The sequence below is a fragment of the Pseudorca crassidens genome, chromosome 13, assembly GCF_039906515.1.
Source record: "Pseudorca crassidens isolate mPseCra1 chromosome 13, mPseCra1.hap1, whole genome shotgun sequence".
Classification (NCBI taxonomy): domain Eukaryota; kingdom Metazoa; phylum Chordata; class Mammalia; order Artiodactyla; family Delphinidae; genus Pseudorca; species Pseudorca crassidens.
Window position 1 is genome coordinate 81,293,028 of NC_090308.1, and position 26,221 is coordinate 81,319,248.

The 26,221-nt window shown below is 43.7% G+C and overlaps 1 protein-coding gene across 4 annotated transcripts in view; it reads right to left on the bottom strand.

Moving 5' to 3' along the window:
* Window positions 1-23,331, bottom strand: part of SMAP1 (small ArfGAP 1) — a 148,785-nt gene extending 125,454 nt beyond the window's left edge. For 2 of the 4 annotated variants that reach the window (XM_067702844.1, XM_067702843.1), the window contains exon 1: window positions 23,011-23,330. In XM_067702844.1, coding sequence (XP_067558945.1) covers window positions 23,011-23,128 — 118 coding nt within the window. In that variant the 5' untranslated portion in view covers window positions 23,129-23,330. Of the gene's footprint in view, window positions 1-23,010 lie in introns of all 4 variants that reach the window. The other 2 variants (XM_067702847.1, XM_067702848.1) reach the window with 2 other exon arrangements.
* Between the last annotated feature and the right edge of the window lie 2,890 nt (window positions 23,332-26,221).

Genomic DNA, 26,221 nt, shown 5'->3' on the forward strand with positions numbered 1-26,221 from the left:
CAGAGTGACGGCCGCTCTCCTCCTCCAAGCCTGCTCCCCCCTTCTTTCCCCAGCTCCCCCTGCAAGGCTGGCCCTACTCGCTGTGCTTTCGGCCTGCCTGTCCTCTTAGAGCGAAGGCTCCTGCGGGGCAAGGCGGGGCAAGGCAGGGCAAGGAGGGCTTCTGTCCTACGCCTCTAGCTCCTGTCTGCTCTAAGGGGCCAGCAGATAAAGGGGGGGAAAAAAAGAGAGAGAGAGAGGTAGCTGCCTTCTTTTCCTGAGCCTTCCATAAAGTACTCTAGAGTGGGAGCAATCTCAGGATTTGCTCAATTTCATTGTTTACCAGACAAAACATAATTCACAAATGCTTCCTTCAAAGTAGTAAAATAACTATGAGTGCTAAAAAACCAAAACCAAAACAAAGACCTGACTAAATTATCAAACCCTTACTTTGTGCCAGGGCACCACTTCACAGCTCAGTTAACCCTCACAATCCTGTGACACAGGGATCACCGTTTTACATGTAGTGACACTGAGGCTTAAAAGTTTAAATACCACACTACCACCACAAGGAAGGAAGGAGGAAGGGGAGGGGAAGAGGCGAGGAAGGGAGAGAGGGAGGGAGGGAGGAAAAGGGAAGGGGAGAGGAGGGGAGAAAAAAGAAAAGAAGCTCCAGAGGCAACAATGGGAGAGCTGATTTCAACACAGAGCTTCCGCCTTCAAAGCCCAAGCTTTGAGCTACTGAACTAGGATGCCTCTCAAGGGTAACAGCAGAGCAAAAGTTACGAAATATATAACTACATCATTTTTTATTATATTTACCTCCTTAAACTTGGGAAGAAAGAATAAATATGTAAATAAATTCAAAACATCTATAAAGACTCTATAAAACTAAGAAGATTCTTTAGAGAACTAACAAAATCTACAAATACAGCATTCCTGTGCCATTTTCCAAATGTTGATTTACTTTGGCAAAGAAGTTAAACTGTGGTAATCATTTAAGAGTCCGCTGGTCATCAGGGTGATATAAGATAAAAGGAGAAAATAAAATGAAGCTTAATTTTAAGAATCAATAATCTTTGTTTCACCTGACTGTCCTAAAGTTTAAGCCTTGTCAAACCTATTTCTCACTTTGTTCAGGTGATTATCATTCAGAAATTCAGCTTAAAAGTTCAGAGTTTGAGAAAGCATATTACAGTTTTCCTTTATTTTGTTTACTTTAATAAATATTCTAGTACTTTTTCTTTGCAAAATTTCTCTCTCAAGCAGAAAGGTATTCAGTATTTACAACTATCTCTTTTTTAAACTATTCTTGACACTATTTCATGAGATGACATGTGCTTTCAGTGAACACAGCAGACACCAACAAACAGCATTCCAAGTTTTAAAGCATGTTTGTATCACAGCTATTGCCAAATCTATGTTTAAATAAACGGGTAAGTAAATACTTAATATGTAATCATTCCTCATTCAATTTTTTTCTTAATATTCTGCCATTACACAGATACAGTTTGGTTAAGCACAAAAACCCAGAATTTACCTCCCTTCTCATTTTGTACAATGGCTGAATTTAAGGAGAATTTAAAAATTGAAAAGCTGAGCGATACCTTCTGTGAAGGTCAAGGGTAGTAACACATTCCAGTTGTCTGGAAGACCATCTGCTGCTTTGGCCTCACAAAGCAGAAAATGTGGTTCACTGCCACATCCTCTCACTGTCACAGCTTGGAGCAAGGCATTTAACCTATTAATTAGTTAATTAATCTCTAATAGGAGATCAGACCAGGTACCTGACAGGTCTCTTCTATCTCTAAACTTTTTACAATTTCATAGTTACAAAAAGAGTAGACTTTTCAGCGACTGAAAATCCCTGCAAAGTGCTCGACTGTCACTTATTCACAGGCTGAGAGCATCTAGGGCAGGGGTCCCCAACCCCTGGGCCGCAGGCCATACCGGTCCGCAGCCTGTTAAGGAACCGGGCCGCAGAGCAGGAGGTGAGCGGCAGGCAGGCAAATGAAGCTTCACCTGCCGCTCCCTGGCGCTTCCCCCCTGCCGGCGCTCCCCCCGGCGCTCCCCACCGTCGCTCGCAGTATGGCCTGAACCATCCCTCCCCTCTGCCCCCGGCCCCCGGCAGTGGAAAAGTTGTCTTCCACGAAACCGGTCCCTGGTACCGAAAAGGTTGGGGACCGCTGATCTAGGGGTAAATGGTGTGGCTGGCACCAAACTCAGAGGAATGAATGTTCCTGGAATGACCCAACAACTGGTCATGAGAAAAATGTGAAAATGACAGCCATCCCCATCTCCAAATGAAGGAGCAAATCATAAAAGACTAGAAATGACCAATAGCGTATTAAAAATGTTCGATTTAAGAGTGTCAAAAAATGCAATATAAAAGTGTGACACCGCCTGCATCAACCCCATTTACTGAAACTTCTCAAGAACACGAATGCCCAGGGACAGGCTGGGGGCCCGCTGGCGGGCCAGGCTTCCCCTGCAGCGCTCCCAGGGGCGCCTTCCACAGCCGAGATCTCTCTGGCAGCAGGGCTGTCTGCAGCCACAGGAGTTAGAAAGTAAGTACCAGTCCCTGAGGGAACAGATCAGTTTAAACTACTTTTGAATTATCGATACTCTTAAGACACTTACTATTAGCAAGTATTCTGTGCGGAGGACACCCTCAAACCTCCTTCAGCACCCCCCCGCCGTCACTCTCGGCGAGACTTCACCTAGCTGACCCCTCACCCTGCAGACCCCCTCACTCTCGCTCCTCCCCAACCCTTCCACATCCGTCCCGACCTTCTTCTCCCGTCCAGAGCTAACCACGTCCGTCCCGACCTTCTTCTCCCGTCCAGAGCTAACCACGTCCCGTCGGCAACTAGTCTTGTGTTCACGTGTTAACTATATACGCCACGCTTCCTTCTTGGAGAGCTTGCCCGCTCTTGGCCTTGGAGAAGGAACACCACCTGCTGTTCCTGCAGCCCCCCTTATGACCCAAAGAAAGAGACAACCGCCTGCAGGAAGCCAAAGGGCAGGTCAGACAGACTCAGGAGCTGCTGAGGCACAGGCAAACAAACGAGCAAGGCAGGCAAGTGGAGCCACGCCCCAGGGGCCCAGAGGTGCAGAGCCACAAAACTGGCTGCCCGGGGACCTTCTAGCTTCCCAGGTCAGGCTGTGGATGTTCTTCTGCTCACTCTGAAACCAGCTAAGACAGGGCCATGGGGACAATATTGATCTGTTCACACAACCGCCCAACCCCTCCCGATTTCTGGGGTGCCAGAGGACGGAAAGCTCAAAAAGCTCTACTTCTCAGATTCCTTTGTAGTTAGACTTCCAAACGAGAATTAGTTTCTACCAACTGGATGCAGTCATGCAGTACTTGAAAGCAAAAGTGAGGTAGAGACTATCTTCCTGCCTTTCTGGCTGTCTTTCTGCCTTTCAAGAAAACCAGAAGGTAGAATGTCTAGTCTCCAGCTGAGTCTTGGGTGAGAAGCAGCGGTTCTGACGGATGACGGGAACACCCCACATTCCACTAACGGCTTGTAGGGGTACCAGGGCAGCTGCAGCTTTCTAGTCCCAGGGTCACAGCTAACTTGGGGCTTTCTCACACTGAGCAGTCCAGGGACAGCTTTTGGGCTGGCGGCTCCCTGGCAGGTCAGCCCTTCTGTGATCTGGGACTGGCTCTTCCACCCCTCCTAGGCCTTTCACAAGCACCTAATTTCCTATAGTAAAGCATTTCTGCCAACACACCCGGAGTGTTCTGTTTTCAGAGCTGAAGCCCTACTAAAACAACCTCAACTTGTTTACATACGAAAAGAATATATGATTCTAGTATTCAAAACCAGTGGCTTGGGCTTCCCTGGTGGCGCAGTGGTTGAGAGTCCGCCTGCCGATGCAGGGGACACGGGTTCGTGCCCCGGTCCGGGAAGATCCCACATGCCGCGGAGTGGCTGGGCCCGTGAGCCATGGCGGCTGAGCCTGCGCGTCCGGAGCCTGTGCTCCGCAACGGGAGAGGCCACAACAGTGAGAGGCCCGCATACCGCAAAAAAAAAAAAAAAAAAAACAGTGGCTTTTATAAATCTGACTACACAAAGTTTTACATCAGCTAAAAAAGAAAAAGTTAGAAAAAGAAAAATATTGAGTGAGGTCTTATTTTCCAGAAAGAGAATCACCAAAGTCACAGAGACCCTCATCAAACACTTAATATACTGCATGAAATACTTCCAAGAACCACTGAGATAAATCAGCTTTTCAGATACTGCTTGTATCGTGGTTATTCAGTTTTCATAAATAACGTCTTAAACTGGCAGCACACGTCGTTCTCGTGCCGAACATGCTTCTCCCCCTCATCGGACATTTATTCATTCAACAAATATTTACCAAGCACGACAAAAATCCCTGACTTCCTACACCCTAGAAAGGGAGACAAATATTAAACAAAATTAAGTACACAATGAGTGAGGACCTAACCTAACCTAGAAGCGGAGGCCAGGCCATATGCACATCTGGAAGCACACTCCAGGCAGAGAGAACATCAAGTGTGAAGGCGCTGCGACAGAAGCCTGGTTAGTAAGTTCAGGGGCAGGGAGGGCGGTGTGGACTGCTCTAAGGGCTTTGGCTTTTCACTCTGACAGACAAAAATAATGGAGGGTTTCCGGTACAGCAATGACATGATCTGACTACCTAACCTGACTTTTTAAAGATCATTCTGGCAGCTGGGTTAGAACCGGCCACAGAGGCAAGAATAAAGCTGGGAGACCAATTGGGAGACTACTGCAGTTCACATGGGGAAAATTCCAAAGTTTGGGGGCTGAGCAAAAGGGCACAGTAAGATGGGGAAGACTGTCCAAGGAGCAGGCCTGGAGGAGGAAGATGAAGAATTAAGTTAAGCCATGTTAATTTCGAGCCGCTGGATGAACAACGCACGCAGTTGGATATATGAGTTTGGAGTTCTCGGATGACATCAAGTTTTTAGTCTGAAGATATGTATCAGGAAGTCATCCACTCACAGTCAATAATTAAAAGCAAGAGACTGTATGAGACTGGCAAGGAAGAGAATACAAACGGAAGCAAAGAGATTCAAGAACTGAGTCCTGTGGGGGGGGGGCAAGCCTCCCTCTTCTGATCAAACAAACAACAATGCTCAATGCTGATTTACTTAGGTTAACTCTAGTTCCTTTTCTATCCCCTACGATGGAAAGTCTTAAATACAGACAGCTCTGGGGTCAGGATTCATTAGCGCCTTATACAACGTCAATTTGTATGGCAATGAGCAGCCATGCCTTACGCACAAGAGGTGCTCAGAAAATACATGTGAAATGAATACTTTTTTAATACATCTCTATTGGAGTATAATTGCGTCACAATACTGTGTTAGTTTCTGTTGTGCAACAAAGAGAACCAGCCATATGCATACATATATCCCCATATCCCCTCCCTCTTGCGTCTCCCTCCCACCCTCCCTATCCCACCCCTCTAGGTGGTCACAAAGCACTGAGTTGATCTCCCTGTGCTATGCGGCTGCTTCCCAATACTTCTTTAAGTAACCCCTGGATAAAATATAAGTTAGGGATCAGCATTAGAGGTTCTGGTGTATTTTCATGGTTTGTTGCCATTCATTGTGTTCTTAAAAAACAGGATAAGGAAGAAGAGAAATTAGTACCACACTCATCACTACATTTTCAAACACTTTCTTAACAGCTAGTCAGTACGCAAACAGCTCCATGATAATCCTTTTTCTGATCCAGCATCCTTAAATGAGTAGGGCCTACCATAAAGAGCCAACAGCTAATTTATTTACTCCCTAATCACTGTCTTTGTAATAATAGTTTATTTGAAGGGTTTTTTTTAACTTCTTTTGTTCTCTTGGTATGTTTACACAGACTCCCAGCATGTTCAGAATAGCTGATAGGATGTTGAAAAACAGTCATTCGGTATGAGATTACATAAATGTCCAGACACATACTGTCAGTCAAGACTAGATGACTAATGTAGTCTTCTAACTGAAGAGAAAAAAAATTGCACAGCAAAGTGAACTGAACATTTTTTAAGTCCAGAAGGGTCCTCCTTATTTGCTGACGGCTTGTTTGAGTTTATTCCTTAGGCACAAAAACTAGAAATTTTTCCTAACTTTTATTATCAAAATTTTTCAAATACAGAAATACATAAAGAATAGTATAGTGAACACCCACATACCCACTGCCCAGATTCAATAATTGTTAATACTTTGCCATCTTCATCTTTTGTGTGTTGAAGCTTCTTAAAGTAATTTCAGGCAAAAGACATCACCCCCCTAAATACTTCAGTATGAAGCTTTAAAAAATATGTTTTTTCCCCATAACCACAATTACCACACCTACCAAATTAACAGTAAGTTCTCAATGTCCTCTAATACTCAGTACATATTCTACTTCCCAAAAATATGCCTCCAAAAAATTTTTTTGTAAAGGACTTTTTCAAAAAGTATAGTGCCTTTTAACTTTGAAGAGCCCCACTCCCAGCTTTTTCCTTACCACTGACTTGGTAAAGAGATGTTAAACCCAGGCTTAACATAAATAATAATTACAACCTCTACTTTAAGTATTTTCAGGGGACACATACATATATGAAATGTCTTCTGATCAGTATAATGCTCCTTACTTTGTGTGAATTCTAAAAGTAACTTGAAAATAAATATTCAAGGTGTACCATAAAGATTAAAGCTCAGCTGAGTGGTACTGGTCTAAAGATCTGTTACTCAGCTGTGGCGGATCAGTAAGTATTGTTTGGGACTGATATTCTCCCTCTATAAAAACTTTTAGACTAAAGGAATTTAGTATAGATCTGATGTGAATAAATAAGCTTATTCAATCTGAACATATAGTAACTTTAGCCGTTACATACTAAGTAATATATACATGTGGTTTATACATTCGTTTAAACATATGAAAATATTTTTCCAGGTTTTTCCAATTACATTTATATCTCACGAGGTGTGGGCTGCAGACTATCACCATACTTCGAATACCTGATAACAGTTTCACTATGAAATTGAAGAACCTCAACGATTTTTTTGCCTTCTAGTATGCCTTGTAGCTTTTACCTGACGGCCGGACATGCCCTCCCGGGCAAAAGAAACTGCTGTAAATAGGCCTCAGCAATGTGGTGCTGAGGGGCTGACGAGTGGAGCGTGCTATAGCCCTGTGACTAGGTTTCAGTTTGCCAGTGAGTCTCTGCCTCTGTACTGGGAACGTCACAAACCTCCGTTTCTTCCCCCACCCCCACCCCCGCCCCGCCCCCTTCCTTCGGGTGGACAGGACGGCTAGATTAGGCAGGAGTTGGGATTTCCCTTCTATCACTCGAAAGGCTAGAGCTGCCTGGAGTTAGGTACTTGCTTCCCGGGGTCAGTTAAGCTCTATTTAAATAGTTTCTCCCGAGGGCCTACCTTGCTAAAAGAACAGAATGCTGTGGTGCATTTCAAAATGGTTCCTTCTCCCCTCCTCCTGCCAGAAGCACTAGGAGCTTTTCTCCGGCATGCACTGCGCTGAGCCCCTTGAGGTTGAGCTCACAGACATATTTGGCCCTCCTGAGTACCCCCAGGGGGAGCCTCCAGCAATTCATCTATTGCAGTTTGCGTTTTCCCAGCTCAGTACTTGTTCCCAGAGTTGTGATGGAAGTTGTGATTCTCTGTATTCACCTGTCTCTGCAATCTGGGGGACAGCAGCTTGCCCTACGACCTCATTTTTCTGGTAGACCTAAGAAGAGCTGTTGCCTGTTCAGCCTGCTCAGCTTTTCCTTGTTGTTAGGACGGAGCGACACCTGAACCTCCTTCCAGTCTCGAAGCCACATCCAAATCCGGAAGTCCCCTCCACTATTTTTTGAAAACTAGAAAAACATTTTAGGTAAAAATCACTCACTGTTTCCTGTTGTTTACAGGCATACTTTAACAAATAAGTTAAAAACAATCAGAAGTGTAACTGCCTAAATGTGGGACAAGAGATAAAAGCCCAATAAAGAAGGCAACCACCTGATAGCCTTGTCTTATCTACGGAAGTGAAACCGCTGTCTCCACTAAAAAATTCCAAATAACTAATTTTCAGTCAATAATGAGAGGGAAAACTGCTTCTGTACAATAGTTGAGCACAATTTCCACAGGGAAAAATTATTTATTTGAATGTGACAATACGGGGGAAGTAATAGCAGCAACAGATTTGTGACCTTTACATAAAAAATAATAATTTAATGGAAACAGAAGAGGAAACCACGTTACAAAGAAGAGAAAGTATCTGTATCAAATATTTCAATAGAATTTATCTTTTTCTTTTACTTCCTATAATAACCACATCAAAAAGTTAACCCTTCTGAAATAATCAATTACATCTATAAACATGTTAAATACAATTCAGAAAATTTTCACAACAATAAAACTTAGCCAAAATCAGGAGGAAGAAGCAATTTTCTTACATCTGAAACCTTGGACAATTCTCTTAAAAAGTAATTGGGAGGAAAAAGAAAGCGAAAAGTATTTTTTGCTTTATTTTTATAATTCAGCTATAAAGGGCACTTTAAAACTGCGCGTCTATGGCAATCTCTTCAGCATTTATATCAATATGTTAACAAGACTGCCGTGTCTTTTTAAATGTGTGTTGCAAAATGTCTCCCTCTGGCACCCAAGCTTTCATTCCCGCGTCTGAATTACTCTGAAATCCTTCCAGGTGGGAACAGAGAGCATCAGTACAGTTCTCTTACTGAATTATGAAATAAAATACGATGAAATGAGATACAATAAAACAAAATATGAAATAAAACAAATACAGATTGTCAACTTTCCTACCACTAGATTACAATCCCCCCCCAACACTCCTTCCCCTGGAAACCAGGAGCCCTTTAAGCCTCGCCTCAGGGGGCTCCAAGGAAGCTTAGCCCACCTTCCTTCCTCCTGCAGGTCCTAGGAAGGATCCAGCAGGTGGGCACAAGAAGTCGGCAGGAAGCAGACATGGAGATGCCGTGCTCCAGCAGGGCATCTGAAGTGGTTAAAGCAGTTTCTTAAAGTCCCTCATGGTCTACTCCAGCACACCAAGACAAACATCTCACATGAGAAGCAGCACAATGGCCTGGAGGGTCTCGTCGGAGTTCAGTCAGAATCCTGGCACCAAAGCAACTCTGACCAAGTTAAAGTCTCAGGGTTCCCATCTCTAATGTGGGAATTCTTATGCCCTTGGGATTGCTGTGGAATCTCACAAAGTACTTATATGAAAGCAGGAAAAGACTCTGTTCATGGGAGAGAGAACTGACATGGCTAAGTGCTCTGGTCAAGCAGAGTAACAGCACAATTTTGCACCTCGAGAGAAGGTACCGTGTTTGATTCCTCTTTAAGTACCTAGTAAAATGGATGTGGTTGAAGTGTTCAGTGAAGTTGTACACAGGACTGCACCTGCTTTCTCTTTATCTTCAAAACTCACTCTGGCAGACAACAGATCTCTTAATCTCTTAAGAATTAAGAGATTTCAGGAACCTGACTTTAATTACACACATTTCAGTTTATCTCCAATCACACTCCTTTCTCTGCTGTTCAAAAAGCAAGGTTGTTTGTGGATTCACATCCAACATTTACTGACTACTTATATATATCAGACTCTGTATAAATGCTTCATATGCATTATATCATGCAAAAACCATCATGGATAATCCTATCAACTTATCAACATGTTTATTAAGATTATACAAGCTTAATATGAAAATGGTATACAGGAAACATCACCATCAAGGAGAAACAACTGAGGAATATCCACCTATGCCCCACTCACCATTAGGAACGTGATATTTAACTTTAAGTAGAACAGTTTAAAATGCAGAAATTTTCCCTCTTCTTTCCTTTAATGAAAGTCTAACTCTTCTAACATACTGAGATTTTAGTTTTCATAAGAATAACTATCCAGGGTTACAGACATAAAATCATACGCACTGTTCTTTGAGGGGGTGTAAAGCACAGTTAAAGCTGATTTTGGAATCTAACCACCTATGTAAGAGGTGACTTCTTCACACTCTTAAGACTGGCAGGTACAGCTCCCTATTATCAAGGTCATGCCCCATGGTCTGCCATCAAATGTAATGCACAATTCTGTTCGGAGATATCTATTCAAATTTATGTCTTACTATCATGAGCCCTGATACTGGAGTGGAGTACGCTATCTCCACTGAGCCAAAAAATAGAATTTTACTCAACAGCAGCAAAGAATTATTAAGAAAAGCCATAAACTTAAGGAAAACCCCTCTGTGATTACAAACTCTAGATGCTGAAAGGGCATATTAATAGAGCAATAACTTATCTTTGCAGAGTACAACAGAAAGCCATTAAAATCAGGGAATCTATGACAGGGGAATTCCTTATATGTACAACCACATAACAAGTAAATTTTAATTTTTTTCAACAAATTTCAAGAAACTGCAGCAGACACACAACTAATAAAGACACAATCCAACTTAACTACCTTCTGGAGAAGGAAAAGATACATAGGTATAGACCTGCCTTCAAGTGCTTTACTAAGCTGGGAGGGAACCTAAGCAACTGAAGACTTCCAAGGGTCCCAGGTTGCTTATTATGATTTGAATTTCCTTCAAATAATGATTTCCAAGTCTTAGGAAGCGGGCCACTGGTCTCACAACAGATAAATTCCAACATCACAGAATGAAAACACCGTAGAGCTCCTCAGAGTTCACAGTACTAAGTGGCATTCTTTTGGTGAATATTATGGTGATCTTATCTATACACTGTATTTGCATTACATCCCTACAGATTATCATAGTGCCTAATAGAAAATCCTGCACCCTAGGGGCACCAAAAAACTGACATTCTAAAGGCGCCATAAGGAACTTCAGAGCCTTGTATGAATAACATGACTTCCCAAGAAAAAACAAAAGGTTAAACCAATAATTTCCAAACTATTTTTAAGTACTCATTAGTATTCTGATAGACTTGAAAATGGGGGGGAGGGGGAGGGGGGGAGGGGGAGGGGGAGGGACACCAATCAAGGATCCTTTACCCTTTAAGCCAGGATCAAGAAGACTACTACTGGGCTTCCCTGGTGGCGCAGTGGTTGAGAGTCCGCGGTCCGGGAAGATCCCACATGCCGTGAGCCAAGGCCACGGAGCCTGTGCTCCGCAATGGGAGAAGCCACAACAGTGAGAGGCCCACGTACCGCAAAAAAAAGAAAGAGTACTACTTTTGCAAAATCTTTACTCAGACCATGGAAGAGGAAAATTACTTCAAGAGTGTATATGTTGTACAGACTTTTAAAGTAATTTAGAATCTGCTATATAATCTACAGCAATTGTTATACCGCCAAATGAATAAAACAACATACTGGTACAGCATTTTACTTTTGAAAAGTAAAATGAGCTACCCTCCCTCACCCCCAATCCCTGGCAACCCCTGATCTATTTTCTATAAGTTTTACCTTTCTAGAAGTCCATATAATTGGAATCATATATCATGGAGTCTTTTGTGTATGGATTCCTCACTAAGCATAGCGTTTTTAAGATCAATCCACATTACTGACTGTATCACTAGTTTGTTTCTTTATATTGCAAAGTATTATTTCATTGTATGGAGGTACCATAGTATGTTTATGCATTTATCAACTGATGGACATTTGGATTGTTTCCAGTGTTTGGCTATTATGAATTAAAGCTGCTATTAACATTCTAGTACAAATTTTTTCTTATTCTAAATAAGAGTCCTTATCAGATATAATATTTTCTGCAGTTCATGATTTTCTCTTTCATTTTAAAAATGTCCTTTTTTTTTAAGGGAATTCCTTTATTTTTATTATTTATTTATTTATTTTTGGCTGTGTTGGGTCTTTGTTTCTGTGCGAGGGCTTTCTCCAGTTGCGGCAAGCAGGGGCCACTCTTCATCGTGGTACGCAGGCCTCTCACTATCGCAGCCTCTCTTGTTGCGGAGCACAGGCTCCAGATGCGCAGGCTCAGCAGTTGTGGCTCACGGGCCTAGTCGCTTGGCGGCATGTGGGATCTTCCCAGACCAGGGCTCGAACCCGTGTCCCCTGCATTGGCAGGCAGATTCTCAACCACTGCGCCACCAGGGAAGCCCCTAACAGTGTCTTTTGAAAAGCAGAAGTTTTTAATTTTTATGAAGTTCATTTTCTCAATTCTATCTTTATGGATTGTGCTTTTGTATCCTATCCAAGAGATCTTTGCTTAACCCAAGATCTCAGCAACTTTTATTACTCCTTTCAAGTTAATTTTCAAGCACAGTATGAGTTAAAGGTCGAGGAGTATTCTGTCGTTGTATAAAAGATTATCCTCTCCCTACTGAATTTACCTTGGCAATTCTGTTAAAAATCAGCTGACCTTATATGTGACTCTATTTCTTGACTATTGTGTTCCATTGATCTATGTCTCTCCTTAGACCAATACCACTGTCTTGATTACAGTAGTTTTATATATATATTTTTTAATTTTATTTATTTTTGGCTGTGTTGGGTCTTTGTTGCTGCGTGCGGGCTTTCCCTAGTTGCGGCGAGCGGGGGCAACTCTTCGTTGAGGTGTGCCGGCTTCTCACTGCAGTGGCTTCTCTTGTTGCGGAGCACGGGCTCTAGGTGCGCAGGCTTCAGTAGTTGTGGCGTGTGAGTTCAGTAGTTGTGGCTCACGGGCTCTAGAGCGCAGGCTCAGTAGTTGTGGCGCATGGGCTTAGTTGCTCCGTGGCATGTGGGATCTTCCCAGACCAGGGCTCGAACCCGTGTCCCCTGCATTGGCAGGCAGATTCTTACCAACTGTGCCACCACGGAAGCCCAGTAGCTTTATATTAATTGTTGAAGACAGGCTGTGTAAGAAACCCAATGTTCTTTCGCTTTTTCAAAATTGTTCAGATCTGGGGGTCTCCTTTGCATTTCATTATAAATTTTAGAATCAACTTATCAATTTCTACCAAAAAAGCCGTCTAAGATTTTTACTGGGATCATACTGAATCTACAGATTAATGTGGAGAGAACTAAAATCTTAAAAAGATTGTGTCTTCTAATCCATAAACATGGTACATCTCTCCATTTCTTTAGGTATTCTTTAATTTCTCTCAGCAATCTGTGGTAGTTTTCAGCATACAAGTCTTGCATATATTTTGTTAAATTTATCACTAAGTTTTCATATTTTTTTACAATTGCAAATGGTAAGTTTTATTTCAACTTACCAACTGTTTGTTGCTGGTATATAGAAATAGTTAATTTTTCTATAATCACCTTGATTCCTGCAACCTTGAAAACTCAAGTACTGGTTCTAATACCTTTTTTATAAATTTCTAAGGATTTTCTACATAAATGGTCATGTTGCAAAGAGTTCATTAAATGACTCTTGTGTGCATATGAGAGTTTAAGAATAATTTCTGTGAGAATGGCTAATTTAAACTGTACTCACTTCACCACCCTATGCCCTCTTAAGTACATCCAGAGCAGTACCTATTATAAAAATCTAGGTTCAATATACAAGTTTATCACAAATTCACTTGTGGTAAGCAGAATAATGGCCCCAAAGATGTCCAATACCTGGATCTGTAAATATGTCACCTTCCACGGCAAAAGAAACTTGGCAGGAATAATTAAGGACACTGGTGTTCTCCTAAATTATCTAGGTAAAGTCATGCGATAGTGTTCTCCTGAATTATCTAGGTAAAGTCAATGTAATCACAGCAATGACAGAAGCAGAGAGGCAGAGAGAAAGGATCTGAAGATGACACCCTGAAGATGGAGGAAAGGCGTGAGGAGGCAAACATCTCAGGTGGCCTCTAGAAGCTGGAAAAGATAGGAAAACAGATTCTCCCCTACAAACTCCAGAAGAAACAGCTTTAATTTTAGCTCAGTAAGACTCATTCTGGACTCTAACCTCCAGAACTATAAGATGATAAATTTGTGTTGCTTTAAGTCACTAAGTTTGTGATAATTTCTAATATCAGCAACAGGAAATTAATATACCAGGAATGATCATTTCACTTCAATAAACACACTTCTGCTAGTTTTTTGGCACCGTGCACCATCACCACCCTACACTAAAAGCAACTTTCAAGAGTAGAAATGCATGAACTAAACAAAAATCTAGACCGTATTACTCAGCCAAAAAAAGAATGAAATATTGCCACTTGCAGCAACGTGGATGGACCTAGAGATTACACTTAGTGAAGTGAGTCAGACAAGGACAAATACATAACATCACTTATATGGGGAATCTGAAAAATAAAAAACACAAATTGGGAATTTCCTGGTGGTCCAGTGGTTAGGACTCGCGCTTTCAGTGCCGAGGACACAGTTTCAATCCCTGGTTGGGGAACTAAGATCCAACAAGCTGTGCGGTGCGGCCAAAAAATAAAATAATAACTAAAAAATAAAAAGTAGCACAAATGAATCTATATCAGAAACAGACTCAGAAACACAGAAAACAAGCATATGGTCACTGAGGAGTGGGGGAGGGACAAGTTAGAATTATGGGATTAACAGATACAAACCACTTTATATAAAATGGATAAAAAACAAGGATTTACTGTATAGCACAAGAATTAAATTCAACACCTTGTAATAACCTATAATGGAAAATAATCTGAAAAAATATACATATGTATAACTGAATCACTCTGCTGTACACCTGAAACTGACACAATACTGTAAACCAACTATACTTCAATTTTTTAAGGAAAAGTCCAGACTAAACCACAATTTTTTTTATAGATTTTCTTATATTGGAAGATAAAGCTATCCTAAATACGATCTGCTACACAATTTAAAAAATTCCTTTTATTTTCTTTTTAAATTTGAGTTCAAGATGATCATTGGTCCTTGAAATGCACTCTTTACAAAAGATCAACGGCAGACATCTGACGGTCTGTCATCAATCACTCTTAGAAGCAATCACTTGGATCTCTTATAAAACGAAGACCAAAAGCTGTTGGGGAGAGGAGGATGTCGAAGAGAATAGAAGATTACTAGAAAGCTTATAATTCTCTCCCCTCTGGACCCTCAGAGTCCTCACGTTTACCACTCAAAATACATGTGAACAAGAAATAGCACATATTTCCAACAGCACCTCATCTAAAGCTCTGTTTTAAGTAAAATATTTTCAAAAAAAATCATTTCTATATGATACTATAGCTAAATGCCATTCAGAGTTAACAAAACTCCACCTAACACCTTAGGCAAAAAATACTGACATTGATAAATGTACACAAGTAATTGAAAATGTAATACACCTACAGGTTTTTTCTTTAAAATGATGAATGAAAGCATGTCTTGGCTTTAGTAATTGACTGGAAGAGGGGGTATTTCTTTGATTTTACTCTACTCCAAGAAAGCATTAAAATGAAAACGTTCCACACAACAGGACCTCTCAACCAGTGAGGAATATTCCTGTTAGTTACATGATATGCCTTGAAATAATTAAAACTAATAACCAAGTAAATTTGCTCAGCAAGACCTAAGTCATCGGTGAAAAGTTTTTAAACAGTATAAAGGTTTGATCATGATCCAAAGTTCAATAAGACCCCAAACTATTTCATGCCCTCAATAATAATTATACACCCTCAATAATATAATTTTTTTAAATTAACAATAATAGTAAATACTGACATAGAAGTGACCACAGGTAGGGAATTCAGGAAATAACACAGACCATGAGGGAGATGAAATAAATCTTTGCAGTAAGGCTTAACAAGGACAGGTTCACCAAGCAAGTTAGAGGCAAAGCTTGTTAAGACTCACACCTGGCTTTACTAAACACTGTCCACATTTGCATACATTTGGCAATAATCTCTCTGAGAAATACCTTAAGTCAGCTTGAAGGTGGTAATCTCTTCCCCAAAATAACCTCTTCTATCAAGAATTTCAACTGCAAAAGCATATGTTTTCTTTCAAGCAGGGAACATGCAGTTAACAACATACACTCTGGAGCTAGATCTCCTGGGTTCAAAATCTTGACTCTACAGTCCAGATTCCCACCTCTATCTCATCCCAGTAAAGTCGGAATTTCCCCTAACGCTCACACCTGCTCCTCTGGGCTGCACCCCCAGGCTGGGCTCTAGACCAAACTGAGATAAGCGGAGACGCCGACATGGTCTCTTAACATACTGGAGGAAAATACACACTATCAACTATGTTGGGAGGTTCCCAAGACCACCCTCAGGTTTGGTAATTCACTGAGAGGACTCACAAGACTCTACGTACAGTTGTATTCATGGCTGTGATTTATTACAGCAGAAGGCCACCAAGCATGCTGGCAAAAGGAAAAGGTACAAGGAGCGAAGTCGCGGAGAAATCGGGCACAGACGTGCAGGTGTCCCCTTCCAGTGGAGCTGCACTGAATATGCTTCTCAGCAATGAGTTCTCACAACAGGTGTGAAGTGTCACCAACCAGGGAAGCTCACTAGAGACTCCATGCCAAGGGATTTTGCCCAGGGGCTTGCCTACCACACATGCCATTTCCAGACTCCCAAAAGGAAGGCAGGTGTTCAGCATAAACCACACTATTTGTATGAAGAGTTTAGCCACAGTGACTGGCTTATCACTTAGGGTGGTGAGACCCTTCCCAAATCCAACCCCCCCCACCCCCCGGCCTGATGCCAGCCTTGCAATCAGTCCTGCTTCCAACAGACCAACAGATCCTTTAAAATGGACCTCACCTACCTGCTCTTTGATTCATTCCCAGCTCCTAGGAAAGTGCTTGAAATACATGGTAGCCACCAAAAAAATTTTAATGAAAAAATTCCTGGGGCTTCCCTGGCAGTCCAGTGATTAGGACTCCACGCTTCCACTGCAGGGGGCACGGGTTTGATCCTTGTTCGGGGAACTAAGACCCCACATGCTACACGGTGCAGCCAAAAAAAAAAAAACTTCCTGGCTCTACCACTTCCGAGCTGTATGACCTTGGGAAAGTTACTTAAGTTCTGTGTGCCTCAGTTTCCTCACTTGTAAGACAGAATAATATTACCTACCTCAAAAGACTGTTTTGAGGATTTATTATACATGTTAATTAATACGTGTAAGATATATGATCACACCAGTACCTGGCAAGAAGGAAGCAATATATAATTTATTTGTATATATGTAATATTATTTGTTTTTATTTGAACTTCCAACCTTACAGTTTTACCTTCTCCAAGTCACAGTGAGTTCTCCCCATATTAAATTTTTAATGAACCTATAATCTACAAATAGATTCGTATTTAACTGATCATTGTTTCATATCTATTGAGATCCCTAACTACTTTGTGTGCCACATGCAAAACTTTTTAGCACGCTTGACAGAACCTGACATGATGCTTAATCTTTGCAGTGACCAGAAAATACTGACTTACCAACAAAATTTAAGTCTGTTAAATCAACTCTTTAAAGTGGTCAGAATGTAAGGCAGGCAACACTTTCGATAATAACTACAAATTAAACAAAATGGCCTCCAAGTTTCTTTGATCTTCTCCTATTGAGAAATGGAGAGAAAAATGAGTTGATCCTATCCAGGGAAAACACTAGCAGTAGCAGCAGGAGGAAAAGGCTTGAGTTTATAATGTGTCAATGTATAATTACAATATCAAATATCTGACTTTGCCTTATAGAAAGCATGGGTTCAAGTCTGTACAGGTCAGTAAGGGCAATATACGTATCTTGTACAGCAAGAATTAAGGAGATGTAAATTTACTTAATTACTGAAATCAAGTAGTGAAAGAACATTTTAATCTTTAAAAAAGACAAAGAAGTAGTATTGGGAGGAGAAAAGCAGGGGACCACATGCAGCCAAAGTTATAAACTGATGAGTCAGAGAGACCCGTGGTTTCCATCGCAGCTCCAACACCAGAACTCTGCACATCATCAAGGAAAACCTCGGGATCCACAAAATTAAACGAACAGACCCGTAAGGCTGAAGTTTAGCATTCTGGGGGAACTTTTAGATTGGCAGGTCTCTTTAGATGAATTATAATCACAGACTTTTGTTTACATGAATTTATCCTACAAGCATCAACATCATCATAAACACCTCAAGGTGAACTTTACTTTTTAATAAGAATTACTTTTTTTTTTTTTTTTTTTTTTTGCGGTACGCGGGCCTCTCACTGTCGTGGCCTCTCCCGTTGCGGAGCACAGCCTCCGGACGCACAGGCTCAGCGGCCATGGCTCATGGGCCCAGCCGCTCCGCGGCATGTGGGATCTTCCCGGACCGGGGCACGAACCCGTGTCCCCTGCATCGGCAGGCAGACTCTCAACCACTGCGCCACCAGGGAAGCCCGAGAATTGCTTTAAAATAGGTTTATAGGGCTTCCCTGGTGGCGCAGTGGTTGAGAATCTGCCTGCCAATGCAGGGGACACAGGTTCGAGCCGTGGTCTGGGAGGATCCCACATGCCGCGGAGCAACTAGCCCCGTGAGCCACAATTACTGAGCCTGCGCGTCTGGAGCCTGTGCTCTGCAACAGGAGAGGCCGCGATAGTGAGAGGTCGGCGCACCGCGATGAAGAGTGGCCCCCGCTTGCCGCAACTAGAGAAAGCCCTCACACAGCAACGAAGAGCCAACACAGCCATAAATAAATAAATAAATAAAATTTAAAAAAAAAAAAAAAAAAAAAAAATAGGTTTATATAAGAACTCTTAAGTATCAAACACTTAATGAAAAATGTTCCCCGTCCTCAGCTACCCACAGTGGACTCTAGGACTGGGCCTCACAATCTCCATTTCACGTTTCTAATTTGTGAAGAGGCTAGAAAGCTAAAAGCCTCCCTTGAAGGCAAGGGACTGGATATCAATGAGGTCGGCCAGTGGTCTGCACGTGGAAGGCACAGCGCAGCAGAGGCCATCTTTCTACAGTCAGGGCAACCGACAAAAACATCTAACAGATACTGGCTGCAGCAGCCTCAGTCCCGGTTCTCCGATCAGTTCGGGGGGAGAAGCAGCACGGCAGTGGTGGCAGGGGCAACAGCGTGTGCCCTTGAAACCAGAAGTCCAGTAGTGGCTCCCTGACTTTTGTTCCTCCAGCCCTTTCAACGATGCCGTGAGCGGCCTCTTAATAGAAATTATATGACAGCTACGGTGGTTCTGTTTCCTGCCCTATGGTCTGACTTACGGTACATTCACATTAAGAGAGTTCAGGTCCTCTTACACTCTTGCCGGGACCACTGTTACAACCAGGTGACTTGCCAGCCAACTCTCACCACTCCAGCTCTTCCTCTGACCTGCCACCACCAAAGCTGAGCATACTTAAAAACACTTTACCTAAAAAAGGGTTGTACGGAAACCTCTCATGTGGTTTTATATACCTGACTGTGCCCTTTAATTCCTTCTCCACCTGGCAGATGAAGTCCCACCCACGTTCAGAGCCAGATCAAAGGAGACTGCTTCTGGGAGTCTTTCCCAACGGGTTGGTCTTCATGCCCAAATGTGCGCTCACGTCCGCACACCTGCCGCCTGCCCTCAGCTCCGTGCTCATTCACATCCACTCTTTCAAATGATATTTGCTGAGTCGCATGAACTACTATATGTCACCCACTGTGCCAAGGGCTGGGCCTACAAGGCAAAACAAGACAGACGAGGTCTCTTCCCTCTTAAGCTACAACCCAACCCCTCATTTCCCAATAACTACCCAAATAATGTTTAATTACAATTGTGGTAAGTGTAATAAAGGACTCAGGGTGCGTCTCACATGTATAAGCGGAAGCCTCGCCTAACCTGGGAAGATCAAGGAGAATCCTTTCCCTTAAAGAGACACTTAAGCAGAAACTGGAAGATAGGTAAACTGACCAGGTAAAAACTTGTTAGAGAGCTTCCTAGGCAGAAGAAACATCATGTGCAAAGGCCCTGACACAGCATTCTAGGAGTTGTGAAGACAACCAAGGCACAAAAGTCAGGGTGCAAGGAGAAGAGCAGCCCAAAGTGGCAAGGGCGGCACTCCTCACAACCACTATTCTAACACTGGGCACACTGGTTTGGAATTATTCATGTGCAAAAATGCAGCCCCTACTAAACAAGCTCCTTCAGGTCTTAGGAACATGTTCAGTCCTCTAATCCAATACAGCGCGCAGCAGTGTGTCCTCAAGTCAAGATGTCTGGAGTGAAGAAATGAGTGGGTGATCTGGGCCAAGAGCTTAACCTCTCCACACCAGGCAGTCTCTAGGGTTCAAACACCTTCTGCTTCTGACCCCCCAAAACTTAGACACATTTTCATGCCAACCCGTAAGTGCTCAGAATCAAAGCTAGCATTAACCACAAACGAAACTTTAAACGCTGAAAAGTAAACTTTTAAGTCGGCAAGGGTCTGGCTCCAAATCCTCACGGCTCCGTGAAGCGCCACCAACCGGCAAGCAACAGAACTGCTTTCAAACTCCCACGGAGCCCCAAACGAGGCCAGGGAGAGGAAGGGCAGTACCATCTACCTGTCCTATTCTCCAGTCTCTCAACAGATTTTCTAAGAGTAGGACCAAGAGCAGGAAACTGGCACCTATGCCATCCTTTTCTCCTTCCTTACCTCCCAAATACTATCAAAGCACACACTGGTGACTCAGTAAGAAAATTCCACAACCCAAATGACAGACTTCTGCTGGTTAGTAAAAGGCAACAGAATAGGGCGATCTCTCGCCCTAAACTTTAGCTCTGGTACAAAGAACTGTGGAGGAAGCATTCTTTTTAAGAAAGAAAATTGAATTAACTGGGAAGTGGCTTCAAAGTATATGAAAAGCTTGATATAGTTTATTAGGCAGTGAGGAGAACATCAATTCATATATACAATATGGAACTGCTTTACAATAACTGAGCTGTAAAATAAGACCTTTAGCATGTCTTTTAAAAGTACATATATGGGCTTCCCTGGTGGCACAGTGGTTGAGAGTCCGCCTGCCAACGCAGGGGACGTGGGTTCGTGCCCCGGTCCGGGAAGATCCCACATGCCACAGAGCAGCTGGGCCCATGAGCCGTGGCCGCTGAGCCTGCGCGTCCAGAGCCTGTGCTCCACAGTGGGAGAGGCCACAACAGTGAGAGGCCCGCGTACCGCAAAAAAAAAACAAAAAAAAACAATAGTACATATAATCAGAATTCCACTATCTACATGTACTGTGTCACCTGGCATACATAGTAATGGATCCAAAATCATGTAATAAGCCAAGAATTCCACTAAGAGAGCTCCCTAATGGAGCTGGATCACACCAAAGACTCAAAAACTCTACAAAATACATTTACTCATAGCAACTGCCCAATCATGTCATTTTTTTCAATTATGACAACTATGAAATCAAGTCTCATTCAACCAACAAGTAGTTTGAACCGTAATGTTTTCCCCTGAAGGATCAAGATAAAACAGTGAAATAATTTAGATCATTTTAAAACTATTCTAGATTTATCAGCAACAGGAAAAAGTGGTGACCTTTCTAAATCATGACTGTGGTGGTCACGCCTTTCACAGCACATCCTTGAGCACTTGGTACTACTCTCTTCTCTCCCACCTTCTCCACTTCTCAAACACAAACAAACCCACAAACAGAAGACCAAACAAAACTAAATAAAAAAGACATCTATTCAATACATATCTGCTGACCTCAGTGGCAATCCAACTAGTGAGCAAAACTAACGCTCCCTATGCCTCCGGTCAGAAGAAGTAACGTTTTGGTCCTAATTTGAGAAGTACCTGATTCTCCTTCTCCCACCCCAAAAAGAATAAATGGAAATGTCAACATGTGGTAAATAATGGCTTTTTTTAAACCTATAAATTATTTTAGGAAGCATTAGTTAAAATCTGATTTTACAAAATACCTTTTGGCGGAAAGAAACTCGAACAAAAATTATTTTTGAATGATTTCTATACATAAAGGAAAGTAACTGCTGAAACTTATTCAACTTTTAATGAAGAGATGTAATGCTTACTAGCATCTCTATCTAACTATCCTACTTATTACTCAAAATGCATACTATAAAACCTCAGCTCCTTCCTTTTTCGGGCCTTTCGAAGGCCCATTTTCCAGGGTTTTACTAGTGCAGTGGTAAGTGAGCAACTGAGCCTCAGTACCGAACAGTATTCCCCGAAAACCACACACATAATCAATATCAGGTAAACAAATATTAGTGCAATAGTCAGGCGTTTCCAACTCATCACCTGAAAGGTAAATATAAGGTTGGTCCAATCGACCTACTAGGATATTGAAAAGTGCTCATCAAATGGTCCAGTTGCAGTCTGGCCACGGGACCTCCCAGTAGCCCAGGAGCTGTAGTAGAGGAACCTGCCGATGCTGTGTGGCTGTCTCATCAAACATTACCTGCCCACTGAGACGTGACTTGTTTGTACACTATCGAGGAAGAACAGGAAAGCTTCAGGAAAGGTCTAGGCCAAACAGTGCAGAAATCTTCAATGACGTTCCCAAAGGCTGACTGCTGCTCTGGAGAACCCCCGATCTATCACCAAACCAACCAAGCCTACATATAAGCAAGATTTTACTGCCAAGCCGTAGGACAGGTTTGTTTTTTAAAAACTCTGAAACATTTTTCCCGTGAGATTACTTATAAGACATTAAATATACATCACATCTCCAAAGCCAAAACATACAGGCTAAAAATAGCGCCTCTATTTCAAAGGCTGAGGCAAAAGCCCTCCAACTGAACAAACTAAAATTAGGTTCTTCTCGTCTCTGCATCTTGAAACTGCACCTTTAACGTTTAAGGGGCATACAAACCAGTGTCCACATATATACTCCCCCCAGCTAGGTGGTCGGAGAGAATCGAATTAAAGGCTTCAGGAACAGAAGCCCAGCGTCCAAGAGACTCACATAATGAAATTTCTCCTGGTTCCGGCTAAAAGCCAGACTAGAACACACTACGGATGAATTCCGACCCTCATCGCCCGCCCAGGCTGCCGTACTCGGTGCGCTCCGACCACCGCACCGTCAGCCCTGCCCCGGGCGCCCAGCGCCGCAGCCCGAGCGCAGGACGCGGCCCGCCCGGCGGCCCCACCCGCGGAGGCACCTGCCCGGCCGCCCGCTCCGGCCGTGCCCGGGTCGCCGGGGCGTCGCTGAGGGGCCCCGACCCCGCCCCGAAGGCCACGCCGCGCTACCTTTAGCCTCGCAGTCGGCGCAGTACTTGTTGTCTTCCTCCCTCAGCAGCTTGGACAGGATGAGCTGGTGCTGCTCGTTCAGCTTCTGCGCCTTCTCCCGGCACGAGCGAGTCGCCATCGCGGCGGCGGGGCGGACGCGGGTGCGGGCCGCGCAGCTGGACACGCCGGGCGCCGCCGAGGCCGCGAGAACTCGGCCGTGAAGCGGCAGCGGCGGCTGGAACAGGAGGAGGGGCGGCAGCAGCGGCGACAGCGCCGACGTTAACCCGCCTCCTCACCCGGCCGGCTCCGCACCCACAGCCGAGCCGGCGAGGGGGAGGAGTCGGGGCCGAGGCTTCCGGGCGGCGCCGCCGGAAGGAAGGAACGGGCGCCGGCGCTCTGCGCATGCGCCGGGCCTCCCGGGAAACGGGCCAGACGGGCGCTTTCGTTCCGGCCCTGCGCCCACGTTGTTCCGGGAAGACGCAGCGCGCTGCCCGCGATGGGCTTCCCCGCTTTGCAGATACGGTTATCGCTGGGGGCCTCGGGTCCGACCCGCTAAAGGAAGACCTTTCCATGTGCTTCCTTGCCTCTGCTCTTGCGGCACGACACTGGAAAGGCAGAAATAATAAGTGATCGGGTGGATTCTTTCATGCATTCAACGTTTCTTCACGGGCACTTTGGAAACAGGCACCGGCCTAGAAGCTAGAGACCCGCATGGAATCAAATAGACAAAACCGCCTCTTACATTGTAGGGGATGTGACGTGTATTGAGGGCCAGCGTTGATTGATGATCATTCTGTGCCAATGTTAGACCTTCGCGGTCTCCTAGGAGTTTCGACTCGCCCAGGAAACAACAAGAGTCGGAAGCCGATGCAAAACGCAAGAGGTTTATTGAAGGCCGGTGCACCGGGGTTCCTTGGTCCTCACGCAGGAGGCCGAAGAAGAAACCCCCCTAGGGCGTGAACATGCATTTTTATAGGTCTCAATTTCCTGTTATGCAAAGTGTGGATTCAATTGTGATTTTTAATGATAGGTTCTTAGCTTCTGTTCGGACCAGAGAGGGAACCTGTCCTAGGCTTCCTGATTGGTTCTTTGACAGATACCTTTTTTACATTTTGTTTATTTCCCTCCTTCTCGGAAGGGGGCCGGACATCCTGGAAATCTACCCATTGTCTAAGAAGCCCCTATTGTCTGGAGAGTTCTTAACCATTAGCTGGAACAATGTCCCTCGAGTCCCACACCGCGAACTGTTAAGTCGTCTAATCCTTTTAACAGCCCTCTTGATAGTGTTTTCCTCGTGGTGCAGAGGAGGACCGTGAGGCCCGGAGGAGTGAGGGCACGTGGCCAGGTTACGAGCTGCTGCTTGCAGGAGCTGAGGTTCAGACCCAAAGCAGTAAGGCCTTCCTCCCACAAGGAGGGGAGGGAGCGTGGCCGTGGAACCAAGGGCCCTGGGCCGTGTCGCTTTAAGGAGAAGCTGGATCAACAGTGACCTTTAGTGCAAGAAGAAGAACACTAGGGAAAGAAGACACTCTTGATTGGAGCCCATAGCTGCCCAGTTCAGGCCCGTGGGATATGAACCCTGGGTGAGGGAGGGTGAATGTTTTGGCGTGTTGTGGCTTATTAGCAATTTCTAACATGGGGCTTATGGAATCAGAATAAACATGGGTCTTGCCTGTGGTGGGGCAGACGCTAAGAAAGGCCCTGGGCAGGAATCTGTGCGTTATAGGGCCAATTCCTAGCCCAGGCCCTGCAGAAAGGTGACACCACCTCCCCCCACCCCGCCCCAGTGCTCACCTAGCCCCATTTCTGGCACAGAAAAATGTTTGTGGAATTACATTGAATGGTGATGGCAGTGCGGATGCCGAGTAAATGAACAAATTACAGCTTAAACTGCATGGCTCTAACAAATAGTAACTAGGAGGACATCAGGGTGAGTGCCAATAAACAGAAAAACACTCATGTGGGAGGTGGAAGTTAGGAGCCATGTCTTGAAGGCTGGCTTGATTTAGAAGGGGGCCAGGGAGGGAGATTCTGTGCAAGACCAGCAGACGCAGAAACACGAAGACTTCAAGTAGCTTGGAAAACAGATGCGAGGACAGGGTGCTACTTAGGATAAGTGAGAGATGAGGCCGGCTAAGTCAAGTGCAGCAGGATTGAAGGAGGCTTACCACACCAGACAAAGCAATCTGGCCTCACAATAGAAAACCTATAGATTCTTCAACTAGGAGAGTAGCATGGAGGAAAAGGGGGGAGGGTGTTTTGGGAAAGTCAGTCCAGCAGTAACCAGTTAACAAACATTATTTTTTAGTGTCTTTTCCCCCAGAAAATTCCCCCACTGCAAGGATTCAGAAAAGAAAGAAGAAAAAAAAGACAGGCTTACCACCAAGAAATGATCTACATGATGGATTGAAGGGGTACAGAAATGTCTAATAGAAACATGATGCATGCCACATATGTACTTTCAAATATTCTAGTAGCCACTTTAAAGATAGAGGAACAGGTGACATTAACTTTAATAGTACATTTTATTTATTCCAGTGTATCCAAAATACTATCATTTCAACATGTGAGTAATTTAAAAAATTATTAGTGAGATATTTTTACATTCTCTTTTTCATATTGTCTTCAAAAGCCAGTGTGTATTCTACACTTACAGCTCCTTTCAACTTGGACTAGCTGTACTTCAGGGGTTCAGTGGCCACATGTGGCTGGTGGCTATATGATTGAACAGCCCTGCTCTAGCCGGTGAGCCCAGAGGCATGAAAAATCTAACTTCAGGTTGATTGCCTTTTACAGATGTAGTAAGAAGAACAGAAAAGAAAAGAAGAGACTGGTACCAAAAACAACTTTGCGTTCACATATCAACATTTATTAAACAACTTTTATGCAGTTCTCTGACCATCAGATGCTTACAGTCTATCTAGGGTGAGAGACAAACATGTGAATAGAAGAATGAAGAGGCACATTGTAGTCTGCAGCAAATCTAAAGTGCCCTGGGAGCCAAAGGAGCAGAACAGCAGTGGAGGAATTGGAAGAATTGGGGAAGGCTTCGCCAAGTACTTGATGCTTAAACTTGGTTTTAACAGATATAGGAAGTTTTCAAGTGATTAGGCGTAGAGAGGAGGAAAGGGGACAGTTCGAAACAAAATATATATGGAAAGTGCACCGTCTGTGCTGGAAGCAGTGGGCCTGGGAGGGACAGGAACCTAGCATGTGAATGCACGAAACGAATCAA